This window comes from Chelonia mydas, chromosome 1 (genome assembly GCF_015237465.2).
Source record: "Chelonia mydas isolate rCheMyd1 chromosome 1, rCheMyd1.pri.v2, whole genome shotgun sequence".
NCBI lineage: Eukaryota > Metazoa > Chordata > Testudines > Cheloniidae > Chelonia > Chelonia mydas.
The window spans coordinates 17,795,848-17,807,884 of NC_057849.1; the positions used below are offsets into that span (position 1 = coordinate 17,795,848).

Below are 12,037 nucleotides of genomic sequence, written 5' to 3' on the forward strand. Positions count from 1 at the left end.
TGGTGAACTCTATCACAGAAGCTGTATTCAGGTAACAGGCTATACCAAGGGAAACTTCAGTACTGCCGCATTATGTAAACCTCCCTCTATGAAGTGTCCTTAACCTTAGTTTTCATCTCTCCTTCTCGCTAATGCCAGTACTTGTTTAGTTCAAGCTCCTGCCTTTGTTGGCTATGGGCTGCACTGACAGCACAGATCTGCAGTTGATCCCAGTGACAGGAATGTGATTCATATTCATAGCTTTCAAGTAAAGTGGATCAACATGCTTAAGCTGAGACATAGCACTGGAAATATCAACCCATCTCGAAGTATTTACTGCTTCCTCTCCTTCCTCAAGAATGCAGGAAAAGTTGGGTGTTTCACTCAATGTAATAAGGAAGCTACACACTCGCACATAGAGCCTTTAATGGATAAAAGGCAATGTACCTAACAACACAGTAATCAGAAAACGTTCATGAATAGTTAAAATTTGTGTAAAACTGGTGGTTCCATGCATTTCAGTTGTGAATTGTCAATAAAATGGAAGAGAACACTGGGTTATGTGATCTTCTAATGCATGTCAGGAACAGAGCAGTCACATACTGGGCTACACTGGCAATTACTATGCAACTGGACTCTTCCTTTACTATGGGCCAGATTCTACCCACTTACTTAATCTGAGTAGGGGTTTACTCCGGGTAGATATGCTAATTCTGGACTAAAATCCTGAGTCAACATGAGTCAGGGAGGTATAATCTGGTCCTCGGTGCTTACAGCGTGAAATTCTCTGGGACTAGTATTGCCCTGAAGCTACAGCTGTGCCAAGCAAATGGCTATCTCAGCTGGCATTTATTTGCTCACTGCAAGGTCACATTTACCAGAACAGAAAGGAGAGGTCAGAGAAAAAAGGGAGGAATAAAGAGCAGAGAAAGCGTGGGGAGAAATGACTCACCTGTAAGATCTCACTGCTGAGCAAAGATGTTTTCATACAATAAATTGCTTTTAAAGCAGCAAAGGCTGGAGAAGTGGAGAAAAGAGAGGCAGAAAGAGAACTAGAGGAAAAGGGGAGAGGAGTGAGGAAAAAGAAATGAAGAAAAAGAGGGAAGGAGGAGATGTGAAGAGGGGCTCCTCTTCCAGCAACATATGAAATTCTGACGGGTATAGTATTTGTAAGATTTAAGCACCTATACTTTGCATTTAAGTTAGCTTTTGCATTAAACTCAACCTGTCCCCACCCAACCCTCCACTCTGAACATCCCTAGATAAGGTCATTAAAAAGCTGAACCCAGATCTGAATTCTGCAAATAGTCCCAATGTTATTAAAAATCAAAACCAAACACCTTCAAATTTGGGATGGGAGAGGTTTGCAATCCAGTGTTTTATACACATTTTCTAGCTTGTGCTGGTCTCTGTTTAAAAGATATAGCTTTCTCTTTATGTTATCTCTCTGTGCTGGCTAATGTGGAATTACAAAAATAGATATTCAACAGAAATACAGTTCCATTTTTGACATGAGATTATCACAATACCATATTTCTATACTTGGATTAATTGCTCTGGGATGGAATTTATTTTTTAAATGTTGAACTTTTTGTGGTTTACTTATTTATTATTCCACTAGTTGCTGATCTTTTTGATCCCTAAGTAGCTAGATTTTTGCAGTGGGAAGGAACTACACAGTTACTGTACATAGTAGGAAGAATTCTGCTCTCAAGTCTGAAGGACAAACCTGAACAATGGTGTCTGGTCTATGAGAACTCTCACCGAAGTAAAGGGAAGATCTGTGGATGTCGGAGATGAGCCACACGTTACTAATCCTCGATGCAGTGCAGTCTCTATTTATTATGTTGTTACTATTTCTACAGCATATCTATTATCCAAATAGTTTGTTTAGTGGGGGAACAATAATATCTTGATGATGACCTACTGAATTACTAATTTGTTATGCAGCATCAGCTCATAGAATCATTTACCTGTTTATAAAGGCAATATAATACCCTTCCAGCTGACCTTTCAGAAGTTACATAACTGTGCAACAAATAATCTGTTTTCTATACAATGTCAATGTATAGTGTGATGACATCTAGGATAAAGTAACAATGACAGTAGTTTGTGAAGCAAGTGAAAGCCCTAACCTACATACAAAGACTTCTTCTTGTGAGTAAATTCTAGATGACCAGTCTGGCTAGGAGCAATAATATGAATTCCTCAATATGTCTATGACAGTTAAGTAATATGCAAATAAAACACACTGCTTCACACTTGGAGAGACATTCACCAGACCTATTATGGTGGAGCAGTATTGATGCTATAGTTAAGGATGTGTCAGAGTTTTCAGTTTAACAGGGGGCATAGTCTGGGCTCTAGATACCTAACAGACCACTTCTCTTTCTCTCCATGTATCACTGTAATTGTTAAGATTTCTGATGCTCGCTCTCTCTCTCTCATGGTCCATGGATTTGGACATCTAGGAGCGTGATGTTTTCATGGGAGGGCCTTTAACTCTGAGGTTACACCACTGATCCCACAAAGCCAGGATATTATTTATTTTGGGTATGGCAGTAGGTGCCCAGAGACCCCAAGTAGATTTGGTGATCCCATTGTGCTAGTCACTGTACATCCACAAAAGAAGACAAGACCTCTCCTCCAAAGGCCTTACAATCTAAATTAAGACAAGATGCAACAAGGAAGTGTAACAAATAGCAAGAGGGAAGGGGCAGAGGAAAGCCATTATAATAACATGGTTACATAGGCTAACAATGTGCATAATTGGACTGCTGTAAATCAACTGAAAGGTGTTTTCCCCCACCTTTTCCTTTTTTTAAAATGAGTACAGTCTGCTAGACCTGAATACTGTTCGATTTAGCCATCATTTTTTGCTCAGTTTCTTCTAGGAGTTAGGGCCTTAGTTATATATTATGTACTCAAATCCTGAGACAATATGGAAGGAGCATATTTAAAAATAGGTTAGGCCCCCATAGATCCCTGATAGCTAAGGGCCTGATCCTGGAGTAACTTCACTGAAATCAAAGGGACTACTCATAGAAGGGCTACAGAATTGGGCACAGAATAAGCTATGATGTACATTTCCTTAATAAAGAAACAACAGGTAAAGTTCACTGCCTGAGTGTATACGCACCAGAGTTGGTACCCTAATAAAATTATTGCAATCGTGGCCAAGTCACATTTACAGTACTAACATGTAATTTTGTCCTAATCTTTTAGGGCCAGCTTCTTATTTGGGTCTTAATCAGTCAGTCCCTGAGAAATCAATTAGACTGAAATGCCATAAAAATGTTAAATTGGGACATAATTTGCAGTTCAGAGGTGCCTGCGAACATGGCTCTTACCCAGATAGATCAAAATATGCACCTGCTTTTAAAAACAATGTTCTCAGCAGTGCTGCTTTGGTGACTCAACTGAGCAGATTCTGCCCTAGAGTGGATGCACACAGCTCCCATTGATCTCAATGAGAGTCCATGAATGCAATGGACTGACAAATTTGGCCCTTAGCTTGGTTTTGGGATCTAGAAAATGTTGTTTTCTGTCTGGAATCTATCCCGGTGGCTTGTTCATCCCAACTGAGGCAGTTAAGTGAATTTATATGCCCCAGTTTAGCTCCAGAAGACACGTCCTCAGGCCTAGGGAGGGGAAGAAACAGATATCAAGGTTGGGACCAAAGAGGGGCTCCAGTGGATCTCTCCTTGGGCAAAGGGAATGGTAGAATGCAATCTCTGGAGAACGAGGAGGTAATTCTGCAAGCTGAACAGGAGTAGAGGCATCTGTCATCAGGGGAAGTCTTGAGTCAAAACTGCTGAGGAGGCCCAGGTGTGAGGAAGTGGGGTTGAGGAACTATAATGAGCCCCAGCTTAGAAGCAAACAGATATGGTGGGGAGGGCAGAGAATTGGTTAATTGGAAAAATTGTGTGCATGTTTGTTTGTGATAGACAGTGTGTGTTAGGGCATGTCTACACAGTGAGATAGTGTGCAGCAAGCTGGAGTGTAAACAAAGCACACTAACTGGCCATGTGGACCCTGCTACTACACACTAAAAGTTCCCTACGGCACTTTGATCTACTCTCCTTTGAAATAAAAGTCGACCAAAGAACACTACGGAACTTTCACTGTGTGGTATCAGGGCCCACACAACCAATTAGTGTGCAGCAGGCTAGCATGTTGTGGATTTATACTCCAGCTTGCCACGCACTAACTCACTGTCTAGACAAGCCCTTAGTGTGAGTGCAGGCACATATTCAGGATTCATTGTATGTGGGTGTGTCTATGCGAGAAAGACTGGGTGTGTTCAGGTGTGTGTGTTTTCACTTTTTCTCACCGGTGTCTCTCTTCCCACTGTGAACACAAGCAGTGGAAAAGGGGCAAGAGAGCTGGCAGCCTCATCTCTTATTCAAAAGCTGCAGCAGCAAAATATCAAGAGCAGGTGAGAGGAAGGTCTAATCAGCCTGGTATTAAATAATGCCAGCAAGCATCCTTTTCATTATCCAAGTAGTTACGGGTGTATAGCATATCCTGCAGGGGAATACGACAGGGAGCATGAACAACCATCAGGGGATACTACTATTAATTCAGTCATATCCAGAATGTCCAGCAAAATCACAGAGAGTCAAAGGGTATGGATCAACCTAAGACTATGCGGGGTCCAATGGTAAGTGTCTATATGTATTATAGACAGATCTGACCCTCATTTTAGCGTTCTTGTTACTCTGTGAAGAAGCCCTTCTTAAACTGAATTCATAAAGGTTTATGTTTGTGGTTCTTCAAGCAAAGAGTGGGTAATTTTACACATTATCCATTGTGTGTACTGTCTTAGGACAAGGTAGGAGCACATCTGTTACCAGGCACCACACAGATCTACAGACCATTTCTAATTTATAGAAAGTTTATTTCTTCATAAATATGAAACTTTAATACTGTCTAGATGTAAATCCAAATAAGACCACCTGCCATCACTTCCACGAAACTGGGTGCTTTCATTCTTAGACCTTTGAGAGATCTGCTGAAATCTTAGTCAATTTTCGGAGGAAAAAACATTTTAAATGGAGCAATGGAGCAATAGTCATATAAATAGGAAGAAAACAAAGAAAGAGGAAGTGGGACCGCTAAAAACTGAGGATGGAGTGGAGGTCAAGGATAATCTAGGCATGGCCCAATATCTAAACAAATACTTTGCCTCAGTCTTTAATAAGACTAAAGAGGATCTTAGGGATAATGGTAGCATGATAAATGGGAATGAGGATATGGAGGTAGACATCACCATATCTGAGGTAGAAGCGAAACTCAAACAGCTTAATGGGACTAAATCGGGGGGCCCAGATAATCTTCATCCAAGAATATTAAAGGAATTGGCACAAGAAATTGCAAGCCCATTAGCAAGAATTTTTAATGAATCTGTAAACTCAGGGGTTGTACCGTATGATTGGAGAATTGCTAACATAGTTCCTATTTTTAAGAAAGGGAAAAAAAGTGATCCAAGTAATTATAGGCCTGTTAGTTTGACATCTGTAGTATGCAAGGTCTTGGAAAAAATTTTGAAGGAGAAGGTAGTTAAGGTCATTGAAGTCAATGGTAAATGGGACAAAATACAACATGGTTTTACAAAAGGTAGATCGTGCCAAACCAACCTGATCTCCTTCTTTGAGAAAGTAACAGATTTTTTAGATAAAGGAAACGCAGTGGATCTAATTTACTTAGATTTTAGTAAGGCGTTTGATACGGTGCCACATGGGGAATTATTAGTTAAATTGGATAAGATGGGCATCAATAGGAAAATTGAAAGGTGGATAGGGAATTGGTTAAAGGGGAGACTACAACGGGTCCTACTGAAAGGTGAACTGTCAAGTTGGAGGGAGGTTACCAGTGGAGTTCCTCAGGGATCGGTTTTGGGACCAATCTTATTTAATCTTTTTATTACTGACCTGGGCACAAAAAGTGGGAGTGTGCTAATAAAGTTTGCGGATGATACAAAGCTGGGAGGTATTGCTAATTTAGAGAAGGATAGGGATACCCTACAGGAGGATCTGGATGACCTTGTAAACTGGAGTAATAGGAATAGGATGAAATTTAATAGTGAGAAGTGTAAGGTCATGCATTTAGGGATTAATAACAAGAATTTTAGTTATAAGCTAGGGACGCATCAACTAGAAGTAACGGAGGAGGAAAAGGACCTTGGAGTATTGGTTGATCATAGGATGACTATGAGCTGCCAATGTGATATGGCTGTGAAAAAAGCTAATGTCGTCTTGGGATGCATCAGGAGAGGTATTTCCAGTAGGGATAAGGAGGTCTTAGTACCGTTATATAAGGCACTGGTGAGACCTCACCTGGAGTACTGTGTGCAGTTCTGGTCTCCCATGTTTAAGAAGGATGAATTCAAACTGGAACAGGTACAGAGAAGGGCTACTAGGATGATCCGAGGAATGGAAAACTTGTCTTATGAAAGGAGACTCAGGGAGCTTGGCTTGTTTAGCCTAACTAAAAGAAGGTTGAGGGGAGATATGATTGCTCTCTATAAATATATCAGAGGGATAAATACCAGAGAGGGAGAGGAATTATTTAAACTCAGTACCAATGTGGACACAAGAACAAATGGATATAAACTGGCCACTAGGAAATTTAGATTAGAAATTAGACGAAGGTTTCTAACCATCAGAGGAGTGAAGTTTTGGAATAGCCTTCCGAGGGAAGTAGTGGGGGCAAAAGATCTATCTTGCTTTAAGATTAAACTTGATAAGTTTATGGAGGAGATGGTATGATGGGATAACATGGCTTTGGTAATTAAATATCATGGTAAATAGGCCCAATGGCCTGTGATGGGTTTTAGATGGGGTAAGATCCAAGTTACCCGGGAAAGAATTTTCTGTAGTATCTGGCTGATGAATCTTGCCCATATGCTCAGGGTTTAGCTGATCGCCATATTTGGGGTCGGGAAGGAATTTTCCTCCAGGGCAGATTGGAAGGCCCTGGAGGTTTTTCGCCTTCCTCTGTAGCATGGGGCACGGATCACTTGCTGGAGGATTCTCTGCTCCTTGAGGTCTTTGAACTACAATTTGAGGACTTCAATAGCACAGATATAGGTGTGAGGTTTTTTTGTGGGAGTGGTGGGTGAAATTCTGTGGCCTGCGTTGTGCAGGAGGTCAGACTAGATGATCATAATGGTCCCTTCTGACCTAAATATCTATGAATCTATGAATCTATGAAGTTCCTCAGGATAAATAAGGACGATACTGAGACATACAATTATCCAGTACCAGAAAGGCAGGAGACACATGGAAAAGAACACGAGAACTTAATGGAAGCAATATTAATTGACTCATGTGCCACCATTCAGCGTTCCATACTGCTTGAAGCAATACTGGAGGAGAGTAAAATGCAGCAACATATTCCCCCCTTTCTGATTAGGTCTAACAAATCAACCTTTCCTGCATTATATATTACAATTATATCTGCTGGATGAGGCACTGCTAGAAGGCTAAATCTTTTCAATATATTGACTGATTTCAGTTTCATAAATAGGATATTGATTTATCCCACCACATAAGAAGAAAATACGTTAAGAATAAACATTTTTAATCTATGATTCTGGTTTTAATTTTAAATGGGGGAAAAAAACTTATAAGAGACTGTTAATACTAATGATATTTTTAGTATATGGAAGCAGAGCAATTTCCTCTTCTCTTAGTCCGAATAAAAGTCAGGAGCAATAATACATACAACTTGGAATGCATAAATTAAACATCAGTTCACAAACTGAACCGGTGGCTAAACAGACATATTTTTCCATGTATACTGTGTTGTTCTTGCCATGTTGGTCCCATGATATTAGAGTGGGTGAGGTAATCTCATCTATTCAACCTACTTCTGTTGGTGAGACACATAAGCTTTTGAACTTACACAGACCTGAAGAAGAGCTCTGTATAAGCATGGAAGTTCATCTCTCACCACCAGAAGTTGGTCCAAAAAATATTACCTCACCCACCTTGTCTCTCTACTATTTTTCTATGGCATACACTAAGCTGAATATAGAATACTGTAAATAACTAAAAAAAAAACCCTACCTAGTCTCCAGTGGGATGTTGCTGTTGAGTAACCAGTTGTCCTGAGCATGGGCTGGCTCTTGGGTGCTGGCAGGGTGCTCTCCAGAAAGAGAGTGGTCAGTAGGAGCAGGGCTGGGGTTGCTACGTGGCGTGAAATTCCCTCTGTTTAGGGAGTTGATTGAGGCTGCTTGATGCTGATTTGGCGTGTGAGCGTGTGGTAGTGGAGGTGGAGGAGTTCGAAGTCTTGAATGGTTCTGAAGACCTGGAGGATGATCTAAAACATAAGTAAGTATTTGTAAGGTTTAGGACTCCAGCCAATGTTCATTTCGCACAAGCAGTTCAAAGAAGTATGAAGACTAAGGGTATGTCTACCCAACAATTAAACACCCGTGGCTGGCCGGGGTCAGCTGACTCAGGCTCGCGGGACTTTGGCTGTGGGGCTGTAAATTGCTGTGTAGATGTCTGACCCTGGCTGGAGCCCAAGCTTTGCCTGCCCCCGCCCCGGTCACAGCGTCTCAGAGCTTGGGCTCCTGCCAAGCCTGAATGTCTACACAGCTCCGTGAGCCCGCAGTCATGCCATGGGTCAACATACCGTTGAAGACCACAGACACGAAATCAAACTCAAAAGACAAACATGGTCCTGTTCAGTAACTTCTAATGAAACATACAATACTTATATAAAGTGAACAGCAGAACATACATTTCATACAAGAATGTTATAAAGGCTTAGAACACTGCAAGAGATCTGTTCCTATCATCGAATTAGTTCTGACTCACAACTGCAGGTGTAATTGCCATCTTTGTAGTGATGCTGATCTATGATACAGCATGCAAAATATAACCAGCCTAGGTAAATAAAGCAAGGTAAATACACTTTTCATTGAAGTTTGTTCTCACTGCTTTGCCTGAATTCTCCAAGTATCTAACCGGACCAGAAGATAGGGGTAAAAGATAGTAGAGTTCATTCTGGATTTCAAGAAAGGCATAAGACTGTATCGATACACAATTTACAAATGTAGACAGCATAAAAGGAGGGAGAACTACTGAAACGGAGTATAAAAAGGCTTGGGGCATAGATATAGAAGGTGTCAGTGAAATGAAACAGTTAAGGATGAGGATAGGAAAGAAGGGTGGTACTGGGGCCGTGTTAAGGCTACTTTGTTTAAAATTCCAGACATTGTCATGTGCTAGTGAACAAAATCTGGTGAGGATGAGATTAGGGAAGGAGGGAAGCGAGAGCAAATGTTCCAGAAAAGAATAAACACATGAAGAAAGATTAGAACAGATAAGGATTTTGGGTATAAAATAACTGGTAGATAATTTATTTTGCCCATCTTTTCCGGGAAATTAAGAAAAAAGTAAAAACTGCTGATGGATCTTGTGGGAGATGGATAGTTTGGGGTACTTGGTAATGAGATACAGAATGCTTAATCTCTACATCACTGGTTTCAACAGGTTAACGACTGCAAGTCATCAACATATCATAATTGTATGGTGGCCTATGAGAAATGAGATGGTCATCTTAGCTCAGATCTTGCTAGCCAAGTGTCCATATCACGCAAAAATACCAAAAATGCCATTAATTCATGGTCTCGGAGAGTTCAAGGACTGAACAGCCATGGAAACCTGGACATGGTACTTCTAGGTTGTCACTGAAGCCCAGGGCAAGGCAATGAAGAGGAGAACTCTTGCTCAGTAACAGACACTAGGCTCTTTACAGCAGGGACCTTTTCTTGTGTTCTATGTTTAAAATAATAATGGCCATACTGGGACAGACCAGTGATCCCTTTAGCCCAGCACCCAGTGTTCTAGCAGTGGCCAATGCCAGGTGCTTCAGAGGGAATGAACAGAAGAGGCAATCTTTGAGTGATCATTTGTATAGTGGCTAGCACAATGGGGCCCTATTCCACAACCGGAGCTCCTAGGCATTATATAACATGAATAAAAAAATAATAATAAGTCTGATAGATGAAGTTCTCATCTCATTTGTACACTGAATTTGTTGAGTCTCTTCCAGTCTGGGTTAACAGGCTGCTCCTTTTCACCATTTCAATACTGACAGATGAATATTTCCAATGGCTGGATTTTGGCTATAAGGCTGCTCCCTCCTATAGTAATCACTTGACATTGAAGACTTATTAGACACTAGTAAAGTGTCTACCAAATTTGCAGTTAACCCCTGTCTAATAATACAGATCATTCAATGGAATCATAGAATCATAGAACATCGGGGTTGGAAGGGACCTCAGGAGGTCATCTAGTCCAACCCCCTGCTCAAAGCAGGACCAATCCCCAACTAAATCATCCCAGTCAGGGCTTTGTCAAGCCTGACCTTAAAAACTTCTAAGGAAGGAGATTCCAGCACCTCCCTAGGTAACGCATTCCAGCGTTTCACCACCCTCCTGGTCAAAAAGTTTTTCCTAATATCCAACCTAAACCGCCCCCACTGCAACTTGAGACCATTACTCCTCGTTCTGTCATCTGCTACCACTGAGAACAGTCTAGAGCCATCCTCTTTGGAACCCCCTTTCAGGTAGTTGAAAGCAGCTATCAAATCCTCAGCCTCTCCTCATAAGTCATGTGTTCCAGTCCCCTAATCATTTTTGTTGCCCTCCGCTGGACGCTTTCCAATTTTTCCACATCCTTCTTGTAGTGTGGGGCCCAAAACTGGACACAGTACTCCAGATAAGGCCTCACCAATGTCGAATAGAAGGGAATGATCACGTCCCTCGATCTACTGGCAATGCCCCTACTTATACATCCCAAAATACCATTGGCCTTCTTGGCAACAACGGCACACTGGTGACTCATATCCAGCTTCTCGTTCACTGTAACCCCTAGGTCCTTTTCTGCAGAACTGCTGCCTAGCCATTCGGTCCCTAGTCTGTAGCGGTGCATGGGATTCTTCCGTCCTAAGAGCAGGACTCTGCACTTGTCCTTGTTGAACCTCATCAGATTTCTTTTGGCCCAATCTTCTAATTTGTCTAGGGCCCTCTGTATCCTATCCCTACCCTCCAGCGTTTCTACTTCTCCTCCCAGTTTAGTGGATAAACCTTCTGATAGAATATTTCACGGGTCCTGAGGTGAGAGGTTTAGGGTAGATGGAAGGGAACAGGGGACCTTAGAGACAGGCATAACGGCTGTGAGTAGAAAGTCCTACATAGTCGTTCCAAGAGCTATAGGGATGAGCTCCAGCTTCTCTAGCTAAGTTTTGTAAAGGACTTTGGGAATAAGACGGACCATTTCTATACAAGGTTCTCGGATTGAGAGGCCATTAACTGCCCAAGCTTTGGGTTCCTAGTACCTAATAGGTCTTCAAAGGAGCGTTGGCCAGATTCATAATGAGCACCCATATCTGGTGTGCCCAAGAATGGCAGATCAGAATGAACAAAGTCTCATTGCATTATGACAGGTTTCAGAGTAACAGCCGTGTTAGTCTGTATTCGCAAAAAGAAAAGGAGTACTTGTGGCACCTTAGAGACTAACCAATTTATTTGAGCATAAGCTTTCGTGAGCTACAGCTCACTTCATCGGATGCATACTGTGGAAAGTGTAGAAGATCTTTTTATACACACAAAGCATGAAAAAATACCTCCTCCCACCCCACTCTCCTGCTGGTAATAGCTTATCTAAAGTGATCACTCTCCTGTTTCTTCACTTCCGCAGGAGGGTATTGTAGTTGTAGTTGCGATATTACAACAAAAAAACTTCAAAACCAGACTCCAGCGAGAGACTGTTGAATTGGAATTCATTTGCAAATTGGATACAATTAACTTAGGCTTGAATAGAGACTGGGAGTGGCTAAGTCATTATGCAAGGTAACCTATTTCCCCTTGTTTTTTCCTACCCCACCCCCAGATGTTCTTATTAAACCCTGGATTTGTGCTGGAAATGGCCCACCTTGATTATCATACACATTGTAAGGAGAGTGATCACTTTAGATAAGCTATTACCAGCAGGAGAGTGGGGTGGGAGGAGGTATTTTTTCATGCTTTGTGTGTATAAAA

The 12,037-nt window shown here is 41.5% G+C and overlaps 1 protein-coding gene across 1 annotated transcript in view; it reads right to left on the minus strand.

Annotated features, from left to right (window-relative positions):
- TENM4 (teneurin transmembrane protein 4) overlaps positions 1-12,037 on the minus strand; it is a 1,747,045-nt gene that overhangs the window by 247,215 nt on the left and 1,487,793 nt on the right. Inside the window, exon 10 of the mRNA XM_043528206.1 lies at positions 8,052-8,304. Within this exon, the coding sequence (XP_043384141.1) occupies positions 8,052-8,304 (253 nt within the window). The remainder of the gene's footprint in view (positions 1-8,051; positions 8,305-12,037) is intronic.